Here is a 24,840-nt window from a genome sequence, read left to right as displayed (position 1 = left end):
TTTAACCAAATAATAGAAACAGATGGAAAATAAGCACATGGAAAGATGTCCAGCATCAGTCATTAGGGAAATACGTATTAAAAACCACAATATGAAGTTACTGTATCCTTGTTAGAATGTCTAAAATTAAAAAGACTGACTATTCCCAGTGTTGACAAGGAATATAGGAAGCAATTGAAATCTTACACACTGCTTGTGAGAATGCAAAATAGCACAATCACTTTGGAAAACTGTTTGACAGTTTCTTAAAAAGTTAAATGAACACCTACCATATGATCCAAACATTCTACTCCTTAATATTTATCCAAGAGACATGGAAGCATATGACCATACAAAGACCATGTAAAGACCAGCTGCATGAAAGAAGCCAGACAAAGAAAGTGCACCTAGTGCACTATGAAATTCCAACTAATGAACAGTTTCAGAAAGTAGATCAGCAGATGCCAGGGGGTGGAGGAATTACAAAGGAGCATGAGGGAACTATTGGGGGTGATGATTATGTTTGTTAACATGATTGCAGTGATGGTTTCACAAGTGTATGCAGATTGTATGCTTTAAAAATGTACAGTTTATTGTATATATGTTGTACCTAAATCTGTTAAAATTATTTAAATAATCATATTTCATTGATCTCATTGATATCTTTGTGTATACATTAATAAGGATAATACAGTTGTATTATAATTACATTCAATCTCTTCTTTTACAGAACAGGGCAGTTGGGAAACCTGACAGCTCCTTGCAATTCTCATTGTAAATGCTCATCTTCATTTTATTCTGCTACATGTGGAAGAAATGATATTCGATATTTTTCTCCTTGCTTTGCAGGTTGTACATATTCTAAAACATTAAAGAATCACAAGGTAATTATCTTTTTCTCTGCTTCGTCCTCTCCATTAAGAAGTGCAACTTATAGATGATGTTTATATTTTACTCCTGCTGTCTGTAAAATCCTTTCCCCCTCTTATTTCCCGTTTCTTAAATTTTTCTTAAATTATGGCTTCATGTGATAACAATACATAGGACTTGTGAGAATTGGGAGTGAAGTAGGGACCCAGGTTTTAAAAATTCTGCGTTTCTCTCTCCCCTCTCTTTGTCTAGTCTGTGTGACGGGAAGAGAGCAACAAAGAGGATATTTCCTGACCCATGGGCATTATATCATCTTCCTTAGCAGGCAATAAAGTACTTTATTAGTACTTTATTTATTAGTATGTACATAACAATATTCTTTTTCCTGTTACACAGATCATTTTATCACAGTATATTAGCCTGCCTGACCAACTTTAGTTCCTCGTTGTCATATTTTCACTGGCCTACTATTTAACAATATATCTTCAGTTTTTAATTGAATATTAAAAAGATTATATACCCTTTAAAAATTCTTTCTTCTTAAATGTTTAAAATGAGTCTTTAAAATTTTTAAATTTAAAATGGTTATTTATATGTATTATGTATTTTAAAAACTATTACATGTTTTAAATGATTTATATATTTTAAAATATATTTAAAATGATATTTAAAATCTTTAAAATATATTACTGTGGGAAGCTTTAAATGTAATAGAAAACCAAAATGAACTCCCATATGTTAGTTACCCATCCTCAACAATTTATTAACTTATGGAAAATCTTAATTTACACTCCTGTTTACTTCCTCTCCTCCATTTTATTTTGACAAGTAAATGATTTTTTAAATCTCATGTTGTCACCACAGAATAAAGCAGAACTGCTTGACCTTGGTGTTTTGATCCGTGGGATATTCAAGAGCTAAAAATGCCAGCCACTATATAGCTTCCACCCATCTTTCTTTTACTGGGGAATCCCTTTTAGGGATTTGTTTCTATTTCATAAAAATCTTTATAATTTCCTTTCATTTCTCTAAGGAATAATTAATAATGAATAATGAAATAATTCACAAAATAGTGACTCAAACTGTGTGATAACATTTGATGCTGAATAAAAATTGAAAGAATAAAATATATTTGAGAAAAATTAGATCTGTTACGAATTACCCAGGACAATTAGCCTTAAAAGAAATAATGGCTCTGAAGGAAAACTCACAATAGCAGAAGTTATGATTAGTACAATTTGATACAGATGAAACCAATTAATGGATAAAATATACATTAATTTCAAATGGGAAAGAACTGATGCCAGTAAAAATAATTTTAACAAAATGAAAATTAGAGAAATACCATATACAAAAAATTATTGTGTCTAAATTGTGTTAATGGAATTCCCTCTGGAAAATTTTTTTCGGTGAAACTATGTCAACTTTGAAATAATTCTGATTAAATGTTCATATTCAAAATATAAGGGTCAAATGTATTAGAATTGAGTGCTCTTCAATTACACTTATGCAAAAGTTTACAAGAGGAGTGGTAGGAAATACTACACCTTTGAAGATTTCTAAGTTTCTATAGAAAATCACAGCTTTACCAAAACTGAAAATAGATATCTGCTCTTCATGTTGATAATATTCCAAGTGTTTTGCCTCATTGAGACCCACATATTCTTATCCATGCTATCAAGATCTTCAAATTTCCTTATATAGATACGAAAGAAATCTTGGGATTTCCTTCCTGATCTTCTCACTGGGACTAGCTCTTTTCAGCAGCTGTTATGGCTTTCAGTATAAAATAGCAGTATCAGGGATCTTCTTCCAGAGACTGCTGTAGTCCAACAGGAGCCTCATTCTACATATCTATAGAGAAGGGAAGTCAGTCTCGTCCAAAGCATTAAGGATTACAAGAAGCCAGTCTTCAGGATCTCTTCCAGTTGAAACATCCCTAGAATATTTTAACTTCATTTACTGATTTCCCACCTTTGTGCTATTTTTGTCATATATTTTATTTCTCCATATATTTTAAAGGACACATACTGTTATTTTTTTGTACAGTCAGTATGCACTTATATTTACCCACTTCCTTGCATTTCCATGTTTTCATATGAGATTTTTTTTTTTTTCCTTAAGAACCATATTTCACTCCCATTTCTGAAAAGAAAAACTGTCTTCACTTGGTATGGAATTCTGTATTGGCAGTGATGCCCACCTGCCACCCCACCCCCTGACTGTGGCCCGGTGTTTGAAAGATGTCATTATATTGTCTTTATGTCTCTGGCTGCTTAGCTGCTTTTAAGATTTTCTCTTTGTTTTTGACTTTTAGCAATTTTACTTTGATATGCCTGGATGTGGTTTTCATTATATTTATTTTGCTAGGGTTTCACAGAATATCTTTAGTCCGTGGATTTATGTCTATCAGTTGGAAAATTCTCAGCTATTATTTCTCCCTCACTTTCTCCTCTTTTATTGGTTGTGGAGGAGGCACCATATATTAATTTAATGTTGCTGCATAACAAATTACTACAGCCTTAGTGTCTTTAAATTATACCCATTTATTATCTCACAGGTCATAAGTCCAGATATGGCATTGCTGGTTCCTCTGCTCAGAGTCTCACAAACTGAAATCAGGGTGTTGGCTGAAATACATTCCTTTCTGGAGGCTCTGGGAAAAAAATCTACTTCCAAGGTCATTCAGATTTTGGGCCAAATTCAGTTCCATTGGGCTGTAAAAAATGAAGTCCCTATTTCCTTGGTAGCTGTCTGCTGAGGGCCAATTTTAGCTCTTAGAGGCCACCCCCATTCTTTGCCACATGACTCCTTCCATTTTCAAAGCCAGCAACAGAATCTCCCTTGTGACACATGTTTTGAATCTCTGACTTCAGGAAAAGCTCAGTTCCTTTTATATATTATCTAATTAGGTGAAGTTTACCTCTGTCTCTTAAAGTCAGCTATGCCATGTAACATAACTTAGTAAAGGGATTAAAATCCACCAATTCACATCAATCTAGGGATTATGCAGGTTTATAAAATAGCAGGATGGGAATCTTAGGTGCCATCTTAGTATTCTGCCTAACAGCAGACTACAAATAGACCTTTCTACTGTATCCCATACTCTTTTGCTCTTTTCTCTATTTTCCATCTCCTTTTATCTGTTCCATTCTAACATTTATGTTTCTGTAGAATCCAAGTCCCTGGTGAAATTCCACATCATTTAAGATATTTTATCCATTTACCCTCTATTTTCTGGAAAATATTAATCATAACTATTTAAAGTTCTTGCTATTTAGTCTACTATCTGTAGTAGTCTACTTATATTTGTTTTTGTCCTAATTTTAAGCCAATTATTCTTGTCATTTTGCATACCTTGTAATAATATATGAAATTCTGAACATTATATATGAAAAATGTATCTTAATATAATTATACAGTTGTCTATTTCTCTCTTTATTTTGACTTCATGTATTTTAGACCCTCTAATTGTGTGCATACACATTAATAATTGTCACAGCTTCTTGATCCTTTTATCTTTACAAAATGTCCCTTTCTATCTCGGGTAATACTCTTTGTCTTGAAGTTTGTTTTATATATTAAACAGTCACTGTAAGCTTTCTTGCTGTTTTCATGGTTTATCTTACTTCTATCATTTTATTTTCCAACTGTTCATGTCTTTATGTTTAAAATGTCTCCTGTAGCCAAGGTATAATATGCTTTTGCTTTTTCCTCAATTCTGTTAATGTCTGTCTTTCAATTGGAGTTTTTAGACAACTGACATTTATTATAATTATTGATATGGTAGACTTAGATCTATCTTCTTCTTTTATTATTTGAATTGGATATATTTTACTATTTCATTTTAATATAGTTTTTCCTATTTTGGTTGTATCTCTTTGGATATAACTCTACAGCTCTTCAGCCCTTCCAGAGCCTAATATCTTGTGATTCTACCATCTGTTCACTAAAGTTTCTTCACATTTTCACTTTTCCCCTTAGTCATCTTAGGTTCTATGGTCTGCAATTATTTGTTGTACTAGATATCTTTTTTCTGACCTCCAGATCCACTTTTCACCTTCTCTACCCTCTCACTGTTCCAAGAGACCAAACTATAGGATGAGAGTTCTATTATCATATATAATCTATTATCATATAGACTATGATAATAAGGAGTCTTGATAGAAAGTCAGAAAGATGGGGGGAAAAAGTGAAGTCGTTGCGTTTATTTTCTTGGTTCCCTCTCTGAGCCATGGACTGACTGCCTCCCTTGCCTGCAAGTCTTAACTTCTTTCAGGGAGGCCTTCTCCATATGACCTTCTCTTTCTGGTAACCATTCTTACCCTAGGACCCTTCAAATCTACTTTCAAAATACATGCTAGATCTGACTATCTTCATCATTTTCTCTGATACCCGGGCCCCAGTCACCAATGACTTGCATCTTACTTTAAGAGCTTTTTAACTGTTTTCTCTGCTTTTACCCTTGCTTTCACAGTTCAGTAGCCTCAATATATCAGCTAGAGTGATCTTTTAAAAAATGTCATTTATACATCTATCCCTCTAATGGTTTCACATTACTAAGAATAAAGACTGAAGTTCTTAAATTGCTCTTGCAATTACCTACCAGTTTCTATATAAATCCTTCCCTCATTACTCCAATTTCATTTTCTCTTAGTTTCCCTCATGTTCACTCTGATTCAAACAAATTTTTCTCCTTGCTTTTCTTTGAATTTTTCAAGCAAGCTCCAGTCCCAAGGCTTTTCAATTTCTGTTTTGTTTTTCCCACCTGGAATATACTTCTTTCAGGTAACCACATGGCTCACTCCCTTACCTTCTTCAAATCTCTGCTCAAATATCACTGTATCATTGTAGCATTACCTGTTCATGTTAAACTCACCCCTATAATCCCTGTTTTTTTTCCTTACTTTATTTTTTCCTCCATAGTATTTGTCACCATGTGCTCCATTAAAGGTTCTTTTTTTTAAAAAATTGCCTATCTCATGCTAGTAAAAAATTTCCTACATGAGGGCAGGGATTTCTATTGTATTGTTTACTATGTTTTCACAATACCTAGAATGATGTTTGGCACATAGGCATTATAAAAAAAATATGGTAGAATGAATGATTTGCTATTTAGATATTTCTATTTTTCTTTAATATATCCAGTAACCACTTAGCAGCTTCCCTAAACAACGGACATGGTTTTTGTACCATCATTTTCTGAATCACACAGGTTCAAGCCATCTTTATTTCCTCTTATTCCTTCACTGGTAACTTAGTTTAATATTTCTACTGAATTTAAAAAATTATTATTATTATTTAATTTAGAATCTTTTCAACAGATTAACAAATTGCTAACTGGTCTCTGTATCTCCAACTCTGTTTAGCTCTTCTTAGAAAATACCACCTATTCATCTTCCTTGAGTTATCAATAATAATATAACAGCCCCAAGTTTTCCTTCGTTCCCATTAGGGACTACATTATGACTTATGTTGGCTTTAGGCACTTTTGCCTTTTTAAACCCCTTCCTTCACTTAAAAAAAGAAAGAAAGAGAGAGAGAGATTTAATGTACAACTACTTTGGCATAAAGACAAATATGATCCAGGCTGGATGCATTATAATATATTCATTATTATGATATTTATTTTTTCTCTGATTTTAAAAGACACTAAAATTAAAACCTTTTTTTTTTTGGTTCTGAAAGTATTGTGGGTCCTAGGTACACTGTGCCTACTCTGCCTAATAGATAACAGCCCTGTCATCATCACATACAAAATAAAGTCTTGCCTTTGCAGCATAGTTCTAAAACTGTCTACGATTGGGTAACTCTCCATATTTCAAATTCCAGCTAAAATTCCACTTTATTCATTACATTTTCTTTATTTGTCCTTAATCTATATCTCTCCAACAATTATTTGTACAATTAAATGTAAATATTTTTAGTGAAATTTCTTAAATTAATAGAATTTTTCCTAAGTAACTATAATTATATATACATGTACACAATTCTTTGTTAGGTAAAATACCTTGATCTTATTTATCATTAGTGGTTCATTTGTAAGTTATGAATGGCAGATTTAATATAAGGATATTTACTAATAAAACTGCCTAGTCTCCCTGTAGTTATTGATTTAATTTTTATTTTACAATTATAAGAGTTTTTGTCTTGTGACTATATTTCTAAAAGATTGTTTCCTGTCTTCATTTTCATAGACATATTACAATTGTTCTTGCATTAAAGAAGGATTAACAACCTCAGATAATCAAGGTGACTTTATTGACGCTAGACATGGGACATGTGATCCAAAGTGCTATAAATTACCTTTGTTCATTGCTTTTATCTTTTCTACAATTGTATTTTCTGCTTTTGCTGGTGTACCAAACATCCTGACCATCCTTCGGTGTGTATATGTTATTCATAATCATTATTCATTTAATACATATGAAAGACAAGTTTAGGAAGGTTTTAGAATATTGTAGTAAATGATTTATGCTTTTGTTTCAAGATAGCAACTGCTAGAGGGGAAAATTGTTATATTTTCAAAATTCATGTATATGCTTAATTCTCTATTTTAACTAATTTATTTGCATAAAGTATGTATATAGATAACACATTTAGTTTAACTTAAAACTAAATTTATTTACTTAATTTAACATACCTGGAAAATTCATAAATATAGGAAAAATCTTAATTATAACACATGTGATTACAATGTTGATTCATTGGTTATAGATATTTATTGACTATTTACTTCTATATTAGCCAGTTTGACTATGAGAAGACATCTGTGTCATCAACAAAGGAACATAATAACTTCTAGACTTTTGGAATTTCAATACATAAGTTTATTATTATTCTAAATTAAACCAACATTTGTTATTCATTTGTTCTTCCTGAATATATGAAATATATTTAATATTTGTTTTTACCATAGTAGCAGAATAATTGGTCATTATTTTCAGATTATTTTTTTCAAAAGACTAACATAAACCTTTAGGTCATGAGGAGCAATTTGTTGTACCCTAGGAAAACAGACTAAAAAACATGAATAAATATATGCAAAAGAAATCTGAGTTGGGCACACATGGTCTCTGACTTCAATGAACTTGCAGTTTAGATGGGAGACAAAACTTTAACATATCAATACAGTGAAGCAGGTTTTTACTTATTCACCTAGATCTGGCACTGAAACTACAAAAACTAATAAAATATGGACCTTGCCTAAGCTGCTTAGAGTTTACTAGGGGGAGAAAAACACATAAAAAGGAGTGCAGGCAGGGCTTCCCTTGTGGCGCAGTGGTTGGGGAGTCCGCCTGCCGATGCAGGGGACACGGATTCATGCCCCGGTCCGGGAAAATCCCACATGCCGTGGAGCGGCTAGGCCCGTGAGCCATGGCCACTGAGCCTGCGCGTCCGGAGCCTGTGCTCCGCAACGGGAGAGGCCACAACAGTGAGAGGCCAGCGTAAAAAAAAAAAAAAAGAGTGCAGGGAGTTCTTAGAAATGCCATGATTAAGACTTGTACAGATTGACCTGGGAACAAAGTGGAGAAAATGGTCATTTTTATCTAGGATGATTTGGAAATGCTTATAGACAGTGTGGCACTTGAACTTGAGTTGTGAAGATAAGTGATTTCTCACAATGCAAGCAAACTGGGGGCAAGTTCTTAACAGGAAAAATTAGTAGGAAAAGTAGAGGCAAAAATGTGTGAAATATCTTGGCAAGGAGTTTGTTATGACAAGAGTAGCATGATTGTAAATTGGACAGGGAGATTTGAGCTTGGTAAGGGCCTGGTCATGGGAGGCTTTCTTTGCCATGTTAACGTGAATGATGTTATCCTATATGCATCTAGAAGCCATTGAAAAGAGTAAACCTCAGAAGTAAAAGTTATCAAATATGTGTTTTAGATAGATTAGTTTGAAGATAGTGTGGATGATGAAGCTGATAGAAGAAAACAAGAAACAAAGGAAGGTACTTAGGAGACCAGTTTAGAATTTATCTCTATTTAGAGATAGAGAGAATAGAACATAATAGAGAAATATTTAGTTTGGATAAAAGGGCAAGGTTATTAATTTGATGTTCCTGGTATAAAATGTGGAAAAATCTAGAATTATGTCCAGTTGTCCAGTCTGGGGAACTAAATGAATTATAATGTATTAACTGAGATAAATTCAAAGAGAAGAGAAAGCTCAGATTGAACATAATCAGTACAATGTTGAGCATGCCTTAACATTGTGTGAAACTTCTGAGCAAATATTCTCAGCAGTGAGATGAGAAAGATGATAGTAATACTCCAGAAGTCTAGTTCTGAATCTTCTCATGTCTCCTGGTAACTGTAGAGAGCAATGAGTAGAATAAAATATAACATGCATGCACACACACATAAACACACATGCACACATATACTGTTTCAGTACAATTATGAGATCAACAAAAAATGACAGAGTTGTAATTGCATATAAATATTGCCAAAATTGAAGTAGAACAAGGAACCAGCTTGTAGATTCATAAAGATGTTACAAAGAATAACAGGGAATGTGGAGAGGGTCTCAGGATTGACAGATCTCAAATATCTCCAGCATATATTTCTGCTCAGGAAGAGAGGATGGTACCTTAAGATGGAAGTTCTGGGAGTAGGACCGAGGTAGATAAGTCAAAGCAGAGTATTTTTGGAAAGAATGGGAAAAAAGTTTTGCAAAATGCCAAGGGGGTCCAGACATAGCAGATCTAAAAAAGTGCCAGCAAAATACCATCTACAAGTGAATACATAACTTTGGAAAACAATAAATATGAAGAGATCTCGAAAGCCCAGATCTGGCAGTACAAGTTCTTTTGAAGCAGGCCAGGTTTGCAGAAGCAGAGAAGGTATAACCACACATAGGGACTATATTTAACTCCTCTATATAAACAGAGAAGATAACTCTTCAGTTTTGAAGCTTGGAAAGCTGGTGCATGTTCCATTCCCATAACTTTCTGCCTCTAGTTTAAGAAAACCCATCTCATTCAAAATGATTAAGTAGAAAAGGAAAAGCTTCTGCCTACATACCAAATAATTATAGTGAGAGAAATGAAAATTATTAAGCATTACTTTACAAAGGACAGTGAAAACTCACTAGAACAATGTTACCATGAATCAGATAAAAATATAAATGTAACTATATGTAAGTTTAAGTTAAAAAAATTAAACCATCGGCCACAAAACAAGAGAAAAATAGCTAGATGAAGGAGGCTATGGAATGAAAACTGACAGAACTCAGGAAAGAAAGAAATGGGAAAAAATTTATAGATGAAGACTAAATTATAAAGCACACAAGGAAGAAAAGACAACATAGAAAGCATGTATGTGGCATAGAAGAGGGAGAATGGAGAATATAAAATAAAAGTAAGAAAAAGTATTAGAGAAAATAGGCAAATATAGAAGATAGGAAAAGGAGATCCAAAATGCACATAACTGCAGTCCCCAAAGAAGAAAACCAAAAAAATAAATATTTAAATCTGTAGCTAAAGTTTACTGAAATAATAAATAATGATAAACAATGAATATTTAAATAAAATAATCTTTGAACCTACATATTGTAATGGCACATCAAGTGTCTAGGGAAATTGATCCAGAGCAATCAACACTGAGATGTACTGTGGTAAAATTATTGGATGTAAAGATGCAGAAATAATCCTTTTGTCATCTAAAAGAAAAAAGGAAAAACAAAAGTTTGGCATCAGGTTTCTAAACAGCAGCATTCACCTCCAGAAGACTGGAGAAACACTTAAAAGATCCTCAAGGAAGGAAAACATGAGCTCATTATTTCGTCATCAACAAACTGCCCTACAGTTATAAACAGTTTGGATATGGAAGTACCCGGGATATGTTGATATCAGATACTCCTTAAGAACTGACAACAAGGCAAGTTGTAACCAACCAAGATATGATTGGGGAAATTTTGATAAAAGGTCTGGCGAGGGACTTCCCTGGTGGTACAGTGGTTAAGAATCTGCCTTGCAATGCAGGGGACGTGGGTTTGATCCCTGGTTGGGGAACTAAGATCCCACATGCCATGGAGCAACTAATCCCACGTGCCGCAACTACCGAGCCTGTGCGCCACATAGAGAGAAGCCTGCACACCGCAACGAAGAGCCCACACGCCACAACAAAAGATCCTGTGTGCCTCAACGAAGATCCCGTGTGCTGCAACTAAGACCCCGCGTGCTGCAACGAAGACCCAACGCAGCCAAATAAATAAATAACTAAATATTTTCAAAAAAGAAGGTCGGGTGGCAAGCATCAAGTATGTTAAACTACTTAGATTTAACTGCCTATATTTAGCTAATATATTTAACTAAGTGCAATTAATTTATGCTAGAACTGAGGCAAATACTAAGCTAAGCATAAGGGTGGCAAAATAGAATGAAATGTAATATGCTTTGATAAAGTAGAAATTGTACAACTAAGAAAAATGGGAGAAGTAAACAGGGTAGAGATCAAAAGAAGGATAAGCTTGATGGCTGCCTAATAGATAATAAATGGAGAGTCAAGGGATATTATTTTTATAGACATTTTATTGAAGCATAATATGTTTTCAGAAGAGTGCACAAATTGCAAATGTAAATTGATGGATTTTAACACAGCAAAGACACCTATGTAACCAGAGTCCAGCCCAAGAAACGGATAATACAAGTATTCCAAAAGCCCCTCCTCCACCTCCCTTCTTGTCTAAACCCTTAATGCCTAAAGATTACCACTCTCCTGACTTCTGCAGTGAATAGGCTAATTTGTTCTGTGTTTGAACTTTATGCATACACAGGAGAATACAGCACATAGTCATTTGTGTCTGCATTTCGTTACTCAACAAAGTGCTTTTAAGAGTCATTCATATGGTTGTATATAACAGAAATTCATTTTCATTGCTCTATAGCAGTACTATCCAATCAGATTTTGTAAAATGATGGAAATGTTCTGTATCTCTGATATCCAATATAGCCTCTAGCCACATGTGCCTATTGTGCATTTGAAATGTGGTCAGTGTGAATGAGGCACTGAACTCTTAATTTTATTTAGTTTTAATTGACATAAATTTAAGTAAGCACACATGGGTAATAGTTAACCATATTGTACAACATAGTTTTATAGTAGTCCATTGTGTGAATATACTAAAATATATTCATTCTGTAGTTAATGTTGTTTCCACTTTAGGGCTAATATGCTGTTTCTATGAACATTCTTTTACTTGTTTTTTAGAAAACATATGAATATATTTCTATTGAGTACACATATAAACAGCAGAATTGCTGAGTCATATGTATGTTAAGCTTTTTAATAAATTTTTAAAGTATTTGCACTAGTTCATTCTTCTAGCAGTCTATTGTTAATTGTTCTTAAACTCAAGCAATTTTGATAGGTGTATAAGTGTTGATATTTCATTGTAATTTTAATTTCCCTATTCAGAGGATTAATATTATTGAGCATGTTTTCCTTTATTCATTAGCCATAGGAATGTGCAATTTTGTCAAATGTCTTTTCTGTTCTTTTGTCTATTTTTACATTGGGTTGTCTGTCTTTTTTATTATTGATTTGCAGAATTTCTTTATATACTCCAAATGTGGGAGTCATTTGACATATATATTCATGACAAATATCTTCAACTCTATGACTTGCCTTTTCACTCTGATAATGGCATCTTTTGAGTGAAATAAATTTTTAATTTTAATGTCCTGTTTAAGAAATCTTTGCCTGATCAAAGTCATGTGGACATTTCTTATGTTATTTTAATAAGAGATTATAAAATCAATAATTCAACTGGGAATGATATTTTTTGTATAAAGTTGGGACCCAGGTTCATCATTTTTGGATGGATACTAATTGACTCACCACCGTTTATTCAAAGGCTGTCTTTTCCCCACAGACATGCACCAGCAGACTCTATATATGTGGTTCTATTTCTGCACTCTGTTCTGTTCCATTGGTGTATTTGAGCATCCCGGTACCAACATTACACTGTCTTAATTGCTGTGTATTTTTTGTGAATATTTACATCAGTCTTTGTTGTAAGTCCATCTTTGAGATTATCTTGGCAATTCTCGGCGCTTTGTATTTCTAGGTGATTAAAATCACCTAGTTAATGTCCATAAAAAACATGCTGAGATTTGGATTGGAATGTCTTTGAATCAATTTGGGAGCATTGCTATACTTACCACACTGAGTCTCTTGATCAATCAATGAAGTATGATTCCTTCAGTTATTTAAATCTTCATTTATTTCTCCAATAACGTTTCATAATTTTCTTTTTCAGAGTTGAGGTCTTAAACCTCCTTCATTAGATTCATTCCTAGGTAACTGATGTTTTTGATATTTAGTATAGCATAGTATCAAATAGTTGTTTATTACTGGTATGAAGGAAATGCAATTCATTCTTATTGCTTTGACCTTGTATTTTGTGACTGTGTTCATATTAATTTCTAATAGTTAGTTGGTAGATTACTTCAGATTTTCTATGTAATAATGAACAAAATTCACCACATCAAAGCTGCAAAGAAATAAAGGCTTTATTTGGCGTCTGAGAATTCCAATTCAGGAGACACTGATCTGAGCAAGAGTTGAAAATGTGTTCCAAGGAGGAGATAAAAGACAGGGGTTTATAAAGGCAAAAAACCCAACAAGGTTGCAAAAGTTGTTTCAAAAGAATTATAATTGGTACTGGCAAGCCAAAGCTATTCTTATCTTTATGTGATTGGTAGCAAAAGGCTACCACTAGAGGAAGGGAAAAGTTCATTACTGTGACAGGTTGCAGGTTTTCTTGTAGAGTCCTTGGAATATTTGTGGTTTGGCCCAATTCAAAAGTTCATGGTTCCAGCTGGTGAGGATGTGCGTAAGCCCTGCTTCCTTAATGGCCTTCCAGCTCCATTTTAAAGAGCTCTCTTAGCAATATGTTCTCTTTTTTTTTTTTTTTTTTTTGCAGTACGTGGGCCTCTCACTGTTGTGGCCTCTCCCGTTGCGGAGCACAGGCTCCGGACGCACAGGCTCAGTGGCCATGGCTCACGGGCCCAGCCGCTCCGCGGCATGTGGGATCTTCCCGGACCAGGGCACGAACCCACATCCCCTGCATCGGCAGGCGGACCCTCAACCACTGTGCCACCAGGGAAGCCCTGGTATTATTTTTTAATTAAATCTTTGGAAGAACTCAGTTGTCATGTACCTGGCCTAGAATTTCTTTGTGAGAATGTTTTAAATTAAAAATTGAATGTCTGTGTGTGTGTGTGTGTGTGTGTGTGTGTGTGACTAACAAATCTTTCTGCTTTTATCTTTATAATTTCTATCATTTTACTTCTATGTTTTTAATATTTTTATTTTATTCACCTATATCTTCTGTCTATTGGTATATATGCCTTTTCTATCCAAGTATAAATTTAGCTGCATCCCAGAAGTCTTGATATATATTTTTACTCATACTTTCAATTCAAATATGCCTTTCAATGTATTTTTCATTTAAACCATGTGTTATTTAGAAGTGTACAGTTGGTGCAAGGTTGGTTCCTTCTGATGGCTATGAAGGCAGGGTCTGTTCCAGATATCCATGGCTTGTAGATGGCTATCTTTTCCTGAGTCTTCACATTATCTTCACTCTGTGAATGTCTATGTCCATATTTTCTCTTCTTATAATGACACCAGTTATATTGGATTAGGGCCTACCCAACTGACCTCATTTTAACTTAATTACCTCTGTAAAACCCTGTATCCAATATGATGGCATTCCAAAGTACTGGGAGTTAGGATTTTTGGCATATTAATTTTGGAGGGAACAGAAATCAGTCCATAACAGTAACAAACCATCCCAGGTTTAATCACTTAACAACAACAATTTATCCTTATCTTTCATGGTTCTGCGAGTTGACTGGGCTCAACAGGGTAGTTCTTGCTTAAGGTTTCTCTTGAGCTTGTGGTCAGATGGCACATAACATTTGAGTTACCTGATAGCATGACTGGGTTAGATTTCCTAGATGGCTGACAATTTAGGCTAAATTTTCCTAGGAGCTTAGGTGGAGCTGTTGATTGGTCATAGAGGCTTCTTTGTGTAACTTAAACGTCTGCTAACAAAGTGCAAGAATTCCAAAAGGGAACATCCCAGGTTTTAGTGTTCTAAGAGACCCAGGCATAAGGTACAAGGCATAAACTGCAAGGCTTCATTAGACCTAGGCTGAAAGTCCAAGAATGTCACTCTTCTGCATTCTATTTGTCAAAAAAGTCATGTTTCAAAAGAGGGTGATTAGATTCCATCTCTTGATGTCAGGAGCAACAAGCATGTATTGGGGGAAAAGAGGAATCAATGATAGCCATGTTGAGTGATTATCTATCACAGTATCTTTCATTGGTTTTGGAAAATATTTAACTATTCTTTCTTCAAATATTGCTTCTGCTCTATTCCTTATCTACTCACCTTTTGGATATCAGTTACACATATTGTAAACCTTTCACTATATCCATGTATCTTTTATTCTTTTTTACTTTCTGTTTTCATTTGTTTTTATGCTCTGTGCTTCAGACTAAAGTTTTTTCACTGATCTCTAATGTATTAATAATATTTCCACCTGCTTTTCCAGTTACCTGTACTCTAGTTTACTAATTCTACCATCCCCTGTGTCTAATTAGTTGTTAAATTCACCTATGAGTTCATTATAATTAGTGTACTTTTCTGTTATAGAATTTTATTTCTTTTTAATAGATTCTAGTTCTCTGATAATATTCTCTTTCTTGTCATCTGTTTTCTTGGACATATTAATCCTCTAAATTTAAAATGTCTGTCAGATATCTAGTATCTGAATATTCTGTAGTACTATTTAAATTTCATTTTTTTCTCTTGACTCTGTCTCTTATAACTCCTATAATTATTTTTAATCATGTGAGATTTTGTGTACCAAAAATAATAGAGACTCTGAACATTAATAACTCCAAAAATATTTTACAATAGCTTTATTAAGGAAAGTAGAATAGGAACAGTTCTCTGTAAACCAAGCAGGAATTTAGCTGATTTAAGGATAGGTTTAAGTTTTTTAAAGACCTTATCAATTTTCAGATTGTCCTTTATCCTAGAGTATCATCTTTCAAGAGGTCCTGATTGAAAGGTATGTTGAACATAGGATCCTTCACTTTTGGTGACATTTGAACTCCAGTATTTGTCTACCCAGTCACAGTAAAACTTCCTAGAGCAATATTATCAGTTCTTTTTACATTGCATTAGAAATAATAGGACTTCCCTGGTGGTGGAGTGGTTAAGAATCCGCCTGCCAATGCAGGGGACACGGGTTTGAGCCCTGATCTGGGAAGATCCCGCATGCCGCAGAGCAACTAAGCCCATGAGCCACAACTACTGAGGCCCTGTGCCACAACTACTGAAGCCCATATGCCTAGAACCCGTGTTTCACAACAAGAGAAGCCACCACAATGAGAAGCCCGTGCACTGCAACAAAGAGTAGCCCCCACTCTCTGCAGCTAGAGAAAGCCCACACACAGCAACGAAGACCAAATGCAGCCAAAAATAAATAAATTTATAAAAAAAGAACTAATAGCCAGTACATTTAGCTAACTGTTTGGTAAGGTAACAGCATATAAAAAATAGCAGATATATTGAGCTATACACACACACACTCACACACAAACAAATTCAGTTAAAAAAATTTAACGTATATTAACTGAAAAATGAAAACAAAATAAGGTCTGTAGTCTGGTTAACAGCAGCAAGTCAATGTCAGTTTCCTGGTTTTAATATTATATTACAGTTCTATAAGATTTCACCATTTAGGGATGCTGGGTGAGGGTACCCATGATGCTTTGTACTATTTTTACAACTACCTGTGAGTTTCAAAATAAATAATAATTTCAAAATAAAAATAGTTTCAAAATAAAATGAAACACACTTGAATGTCACAAAAACTGACTTGAACAATTTGAAAAGATATATCTCATATTATTGAATAGGAAGACCTAACACCACCAATGGATCAGTTCTCCTTAAGTTAATTCATAATTTTAATGTGATAATGAAAATACTAGTGGAATTATTGAACTATAAAACCTGATTCTAAAGTTTTTATGGAAAAATAAGCAAGAGTAGCTTGGGAATCTGAAACAAAGAAGCACAGTAACAGAGGCTTAGCCTCATAAGCTAAAATGCACCATAAAGTCTCAACACTGAAGCAATATAATATTGACTTATGAATAGACTGACATTAAGTCTAGAAATAGATCTCAACTCATATAGGAATTTAATATAATGAAAGTAAAATTCTAAATAAGTGCATCAAAAATGGACTTTTAAGAAAGTGGTTTGGGTATAATGGGGATAGACTTTGGGGAAAAAATTATATCCAGAGCCCATATGATACAACAAGAAAAACTCAAATGGGACAAAGATTTAAATGTAAAAAAAATTAAATAATACAAGTGGTAAAAAAATCAGCTAATTTCATTATTATTATTATTTTAGATGTTGGGGGTAGGAGTTTAGTAATTTATTTATTTATTTTTGCTGTGTTGGGTCTTTGTTTCTGTGCGAGGGTTTTCTCTAGTTGTGGCAAGCAGGGGCCACTCTTCATCGCGGTGCACGGGCCTCTGACTATTGCGGCCTCTCTTGTTGTGGAACACAGGCTCCAGATGTGCAGGCTCAGTAATTGTGGCTCATGGGCCTAGTTGCTCCGTGGCATGTGGGATCCTCCCAGACCAGGGCTCGAACCCGTGTCCCCTGCATTAGCAGGCAGATTCTCAACTACTGCACCACCAGGGAAGCCCTCATTATTATTTTTAAAAGGTGAAGGTATTTGTTACTATGACTAAAAATCTGGAAGTCATAAGGGAAAGACTGATAAATTTTAGTCCATAAAATTAAAAATAATAAGCAAAGTCAAAAGCCAAGGAACAATGAATTTATGCAACTCATATTCTATAAAAGATTAATTCCTGTAATAAGTAAAGCTCTCCTAAGATTAACATCCCAATAGAAAAGTGGAAAAGCATCAAAGAAAACAAAATACAAATACAAATATGAAAGGATGTTCAGCCATATCTACAGTAAAGGTCATAGAATTTAAAAATTTTATGTGATAGTATTTCTTATGTACCTAGTTGACAGGAATAAAACATTGATAATAGATCTGTTTATGTGGCTGTATAGAAAAAAGTACTTTCATATATTGCTTGAAAGAGCACAAAATGGTGCAACTCTGATGAAAAGAGTATCTTTAATACTTCAAAAAATTGCAGATATGTTTACCCTTTATGCTAGCACTGTACTTGAAATCCTTTTTGCAGATATCCTGCAAAAAAATATATTTACATCCATAAGGCTATCTATATTACATAGAACCACATATTGTATATGTACTATATACATGAAACAACAAACACTGGAAAAAAACTAAGTGTGAAAGAGCAACAGACAGGTTGACTAGATGATTTCATTTTTGCACAATGTAATATAATGAAAGTGAAAACAAATAGGGAGGGACTCTATGTTCATATAGGAGGGGATCTTAAGAATATATTGTAACATGAAAAAATCAGGTACAGAACAGTCAATATATGGGGTTCACCAAAAAGTTCATTCAGGTTTTTCCATGAGATGTTACAGAAAACCTGAACAAACTTTCTGGCCAACCCAATAGTTTGCTACTTCCTCTGAAGAAATGAGAGTATAGAGGTATGCATTTATAATCATTTGTATTTTCATAAAGAAATACTGTGAAGGTATAAACAAGAAAGTGATGAAAATGATAACCTAAAGGGATGGGATAGAAATGAGAGTAGATGAGAGCAGGGGTATAAGTAAGCATGTCTCTCCAGCATGTGCTCTTTGTATAGCTTTCCAAAATATAATCAAACTTCAAATTCAACAGAGTTTAATTTTTTAAAAAGTACAATAAAAGTCAAAACCAAATACATCAATTGTGAAATCATTATCAAGTGCTAATGTCATGGAAGTGGTGTGGGATGGAATAGCATTGCAGGCCAATGCTCCTACACAGGATAACTAGAAAAGCTGGGTTAAATTAACAATCATATATTTAAAGGCACAAAGTGGCAGAGGACTAGAGGGATTAAAATTCCAGAGAGAGCAGAAGCTTTTAGAGATGAAATAGGGATCTAAAGCTGTCCCTGACATTCTTGTCAATTCTTGATGAGGGGTAGATGCTGACAACATGGACTAGGTCTAGGTAGAGTGTCGCACTAGGGGGCAAGCAAACTGACATAGTTTCTGGTGACCAAATGGGGCCAGGAATGACACCATTCTTTTTCCTCTGGAGAATTATGATGAAATCCGAAGCTGTGTGAGGCTTAAGTCTAAACAGAAAAGTATCAATATCATGATTTGTCAGTTCTCACTCCATCAAGGTGATCATTAAGAAAAATTAGTTCTTCATTTCTTTCCCTTCCATCCCTCATTATTTAATTAATTAATTATTATTATTATTATTATTTTATTTCTTGTGGCACATGGGCTCTAGAGTGCAGGCTCAGTAGTTGTGGCGCACAGGCCCAGCCGCTCTGCAGCATGTGGGATTCTCCCGGACCAGGGATCAAACAGTGCCCCCTGCATTGGCAGGCAGATTCTTAACCACTGCGCCACCAGGGAAGTCCCCATCCATCATTATTTTAATATGTGTATGTATTCTCACCTGTGATAGTTACCATGGATTTAAACAAGAAGGTGGATGAGCACTTTAAGGGAAAAAGGTGAAATAAAAGAGGAACAGAAGTGACCAGATTCCTGCTTCTCTGATGGACTTTGGAGGGTGGCACAATAGAAAAAAAAAAAAAGTAGTTTCACTAATAAGTTTTCAATTGTAATATTAAAACGTACTGCAAAAAAAATGTAGAAGAATGCCAAGAGAGAATTATGGGACAATCTAAACTAAATCTCCTCTCTGGGGATTCAGAGAGGGTGTCCTTAAGGAAATCACATTTAAGCTAAGCCCTAAAAGATGGGGGATGAGAATTTCACACAGTGGGAACAATGTATGCAAAGACTCTGACTCTGAGTGCAAGAAATAGCTATATAAGAGTGTTGTATGATAGAATGTCGTAAACAAAGAAGGTGGTAAAGGCAAAAGTTGTGAGGTGGCATATGCAATGAGACTGATGAGCCATTGAAGGTTCCTAGTGGGTTAGTGAAATAATCAGAATTTTCCCTTAAAAAAATCACTTGTGGCTCTATGTGGAGAGTGGACTGCAGGGATAAAAATGGTTGTTGGAAGATAAGTTAGGAAATTGTTTTATTTTCTTCAGGCAGAAAATACACGCTTGGAATAGGCCAGTAGAATTAGAGATGAAGAAAATCAGAGAGAGATATAAAAAAAGTTATTTATAAAAATCACAGTATTTTATTATTGATTGTCTGTGGTGAATGAGGAAAAGAATACGCCTTCAAGCATGCCTCTTTCCAGGTTTTGGGCTTGAAAACTGCATGGGTGATGATTCCATTTCTTGTGACAGGAAGCACCAGGGGAAGAGCAACTTTTGTGTGTGATAGGAACTTAAGTCTAGAACTCAAGAAAGATATAGACTGAAAATATATATTTAAAAGTCATAAGAGATAATTGGAAGCTGTCTTTTACATCTTGGAAGAGTACTAACCAATAGTTTGTTTATTCCATGAAATTCTTAAACCATACCATCATAGCCTTACTCCTTAGACAAAATACCAAAAAAAAATCACTTTATTCTTAAAACATAGTAATGTTTTTCACTAAAAAATTGTGTTTTATGAATATTATTTCTTGTTTTGCTGTTCATTTAACTGATTTTGGAAAATTAGGGAAATCATTCATCTTTTCATCTTTTTTTGTATATCAGAAATAAAGTTATAATCAAACTGAAGATACATAAATATTTGTTAATAATTATGAGTTATTGTTAGCTCTTTATATACTTCAGAGAACACCATTATTATACTACATATAAAAAAACTGCTTATGCTAAATGAAGCAGAATACTAAATTTTAGTGAGGCATATGACCCACATTTCTATTTTATACCAAAAACTTTATCCTAAAGTGTGGTTCTAAAATGTGACACTTTACTTCCTTTATATGTCTTTAATGAATCTGCTCATAATAAAAGTTAAATTATGTTTCATTTAGAAACATCACTATCTTTTAAGAATTGGTAAATATGTAGTAAATATTTGAGGAAAGAACATATATTTTTACCAGGTTGATACAGGTGGAATTATCTCACTTTTTACAAAATAGTCATAAAGTACTGAATATGCTACATTTTAATAAATTGAGTCATTTTGGATGACAATATTGGTCATACTTGTTTATTATTCAAGTTCCAGAACAAGGAAATAAAGGGTAAGCACAGGATTTATTTAAAATATCCATTTAAAATGTAGCTTTTATTTCTTTACTTTTTAAAATGTTCAAGGGTTGATTATTTTTTGTTGTATTTTAGTTTATTTTCCAAAATACTAATATGTGATTTTTATACATTATTTTTCTTTTTAAAACAAATACTTGATGAATACAAAATACAGAGATCTTCATTCTTCATATTTGAGAAAGTTATTTCTTATTTATTTTAACTTTTGAATAGTGAGGGTAAAAGTCAGAGGTCCAACCGAAAAGAGATGGCACCCTCAAATTAGGACAATTCAAGTAAGGTTGAATGATGTGGCTATTTAAAATGCGGGCAGGGTATAAGGAATCCCAAAGTATAGTGCAGTACTTCAGGTCTGTTACCACCCAACACCCAAAGGGAAACAAGGGTAGGAAGAAGAGAGACCTGTAGAGGGTACCGCTTTGCCTAGTGACCCAGTCAACTTGGGTAACTGCAGAGAGGGAGCCTGGGAATGAAGACTTGAACTTCACCTTCCTTTCTCACTCTGGAGCACCCTATTGGCATAACCCAATCAGTAGCCAGAGGCAAGAGAACCCCATTGATGTAGTGCATTACCTAAATGGAGAGCAAGGTAGAGAAAGGTAGAGAGTAAGTTTCACAGGGACAAAAGGAAGAAATCTGAAACAATGGATGTGCACCACAGAATGAAGAATGAGAAGTATGAAAGGTAGTGCTAAATTTTTTTCAGCCAAGGCTGGGGCAGAGAGTTTGGGCCATAAATGCTTCCTCCTAGTGAAGCACAAGTAGCTTTAGAATTGGTTGGCAGTGGGCAGAATATGGAAACATGGGAAGAGTTGCAGTTAATTCACCCAGATTGAACTCTGTCAACTGGCCAAAGATCCTTAGTCTAATGGATCCACAGGGAAAAAAATTACCCCTGAGCCTAGCAAACATTCTTTACAGCTAATAATAATGATTTTTCATGATATCATTGCTATTTGCTTGCAGGATTGTATCTGACAAACAACGTTCTCTGGCCATGGGTGTGACCTTTGTGATTTTGAGAATATTTGGTATGGACTTTTGGCAATCTATTATTACATTGAATTGAATGGTTTCTTTTTTGATTTATACATGTGTCAACATGTATATTTAGAATTTCAAATGAATAATTATGATAAACTGACACAAAACAAGTGAATGGGGGAGCTGCTCTACAGAATTTAGGAGACAATACTTAGGGTAAAAAAGATAATACTTGGGGCTTCCCTGGTGGCGCAGTGGTTGAGAGTCCGCCTGCCGATGCAGGGGACACGGGTTCGTGCCCCGGTCTGGGAAGATCCCACATGCCGCGGAGCGGCTAAGCCCGTAAGCCATGGCCGCTGAGCTTGCGCGTCCGGAGCCTGTGCTCCGCAACGGGCGAGGCCACAACAGTGAGAGGCCCGCGTACCGCAAAAAAAAAAAAAAAAAAAAAAAAAAGATAATACTGTAAAGCCTATCCTGTCATATAAAATATGCATTAATATTATATTCAGTTAGAAGAGAATCTTTTTGATCAGAAGTATATTCTTCAAGCTTGCACAAGTGGTTTGGTAAACTGAAACAAAGCACATATAAGCATAGAAACTATATTTTCCATTGCTTGCATGTTTGAGAAGTCATTAACCTAGACTAGTGCTTTAAAAATTTCTCATTACCAAAGACACTGAATCTGATGTTTTAAAAGATTTATATCCAAAGAACAAATTGGTTTTGCTGAGGGTGATGCACTGTGTACTTCAGGCTTTCTTATGCAAAAAATAGCTTTCAAATCCACATTATGACTATATTAGGAGCTCTGATTCAAGAAGTTGATTAAAATTATTGGTGGGGTAAGGAAACAAGATTAGACTGGATTGAAGACTGAAAGCCATATGATAAATGGAGTCAAGAAAGTAGAAAAATTTAAGTGTGGCTCTAATGGGGATCAGAGAAATTGTTCTATAGCTAGATCAATATGCAGGGTTTAAATTAGCTTTTTTAATTGAGAAAAATTAGAGCATATTTTTACAGTCAAAAGTGATCCAGTGGATAAGGATGGATTCTTAGTGGAGGAGGGAGCATAAGAAACAGCAAGTGCACAGTTTCTTACCTCAGAAAGGAAGCCAGTGAGGCTGAGGCAGTTTTGAATGGGAGAGGGTGGAATAAGGTGATGATATTTTAGATACAACTGTCTCTACATCTTTCAGGGTTTTGCCATCAGAGAATTTAAGCAGAAGGTAGATATTATCTGATTTACATTTAAAAGATAACTCTGCTGCTGGAGTGAGAAATGTTTATCAAAGATAAATGTGGAGGAAAAGAAAAAGGAGGCTTTTGCTGAAGTCTAAGTCAGAGTTATATTAAATTGGATTCTGGGGGTTGTAATGAAAAAGAGAAATCAACTTATCCAAGGTGTATTTGGAGTTAGTGTTACACTGGTTTATCATGGATTAGAAAAAATATGGTGGGAAATAGAAAAAGATGAGTAGTAGGCCTAGGTTTTTCACTTTGAACAATTATAAACAGAGTACCAGCACTTACTGAGACTGGGAAATCTGGTGATGGGCAGTGGTCTTTGACAGGAATCAAAAAGTCATGAGGCATGAGCACTCCGATAATTTCTTAAGGAAGATGGTCAATCGTTAGATATGTTAGTTCTGAAAACCCAGTTCTAATGCCTTTGGAGTGGCATTTATTTAGTTATTTATATTTCTAAGACTGCATTCACTTTTACCTGAAAGCAATACTGTTGCTGAGGAAGTGTCTCTGTGAGTATATAGAGATTTCCCTCAGGCAGCACACAACTATTCCTCTGCATATGAGGTCTTCTGAAGCTAGGGCTGCTACAAACATGCCAAAGCATTTACATTTTCAGTTATTTTCGCAATATCTTGATACATAACAGGCATACACTGCATTTCAAAACTAAATTTTCAGTCATTGAAAATTTCACAATTTGAAATCTTAGGAGATATATGGAGTTCACAAAATCAATATTTAGTATCTCTGTTTTAAATAGTTTCTCCTAAGTTTTTCATTTAGAAATTAACAAAATGTTGAGATGTCAACTAAATAACAACATGCATATCATTCTAAGAAGATGAAAATCTGCTAGCTTTTTTTATATCTACAGGGATAGGGATTTTTGAAAACACTCAATTACGTTTTCAGTTTTTAACAATCCTATTGATAAGCAACTTCTTAGATAACTTTAAATGATATGTTTACAGTGATGATGACTAAATATATAAGTTTACATTTAGGATTAAAATCATTCTGATCCCAACCTACAGTGTTTTCATGGTGAATTTACAATCATTGCTTTTTTCATAGGGACTATACCTGGACCAGTAATTTTTAAAATAGTAGGAGAAACTTCTTGCATCCTTCGGGATACTGAGCGCTGTGGAAGCATTGGAAGTTGTTGGATCTATAACAAGACAAAAATGGCCTACCTGTTGACAGGAGTATGTAAGTGATATCTATTGAAGAATATTGAGAAGTAAAATTGTTTTTATTTAAAATTTTTTTAACATCTTTATTGGAGTATAATTGCTTTACAATGGTGTGTTAGTTTCTGCTTTATAACAAAGTGAATCAGCTATACATATACATATATCCCGATATCTCTTCCCTCTTGCGTCTCCCTCCCTCCCACCCTCCC

The 24,840-nt window shown here is 34.4% G+C and overlaps 1 protein-coding gene across 1 annotated transcript in view; it reads left to right on the top strand.

Moving 5' to 3' along the window:
* The window catches only part of SLCO6A1 (solute carrier organic anion transporter family member 6A1), a 95,103-nt gene that overhangs the window by 67,031 nt on the left and 3,232 nt on the right, over positions 1-24,840 (top strand). Inside the window, exons 9-12 of the mRNA XM_060146327.1 lie at positions 710-863; positions 7,047-7,234; positions 22,164-22,228; positions 24,510-24,647. Of these exons, the coding sequence (XP_060002310.1) occupies positions 710-863; positions 7,047-7,234; positions 22,164-22,228; positions 24,510-24,647 (545 nt within the window). The remainder of the gene's footprint in view (positions 1-709; positions 864-7,046; positions 7,235-22,163; positions 22,229-24,509; positions 24,648-24,840) is intronic.

The sequence above is a fragment of the Lagenorhynchus albirostris genome, chromosome 3 (assembly GCF_949774975.1).
Source record: "Lagenorhynchus albirostris chromosome 3, mLagAlb1.1, whole genome shotgun sequence".
NCBI lineage: Eukaryota > Metazoa > Chordata > Mammalia > Artiodactyla > Delphinidae > Lagenorhynchus > Lagenorhynchus albirostris.
This window is presented reverse-complemented; position numbering and strand designations above follow the sequence as displayed.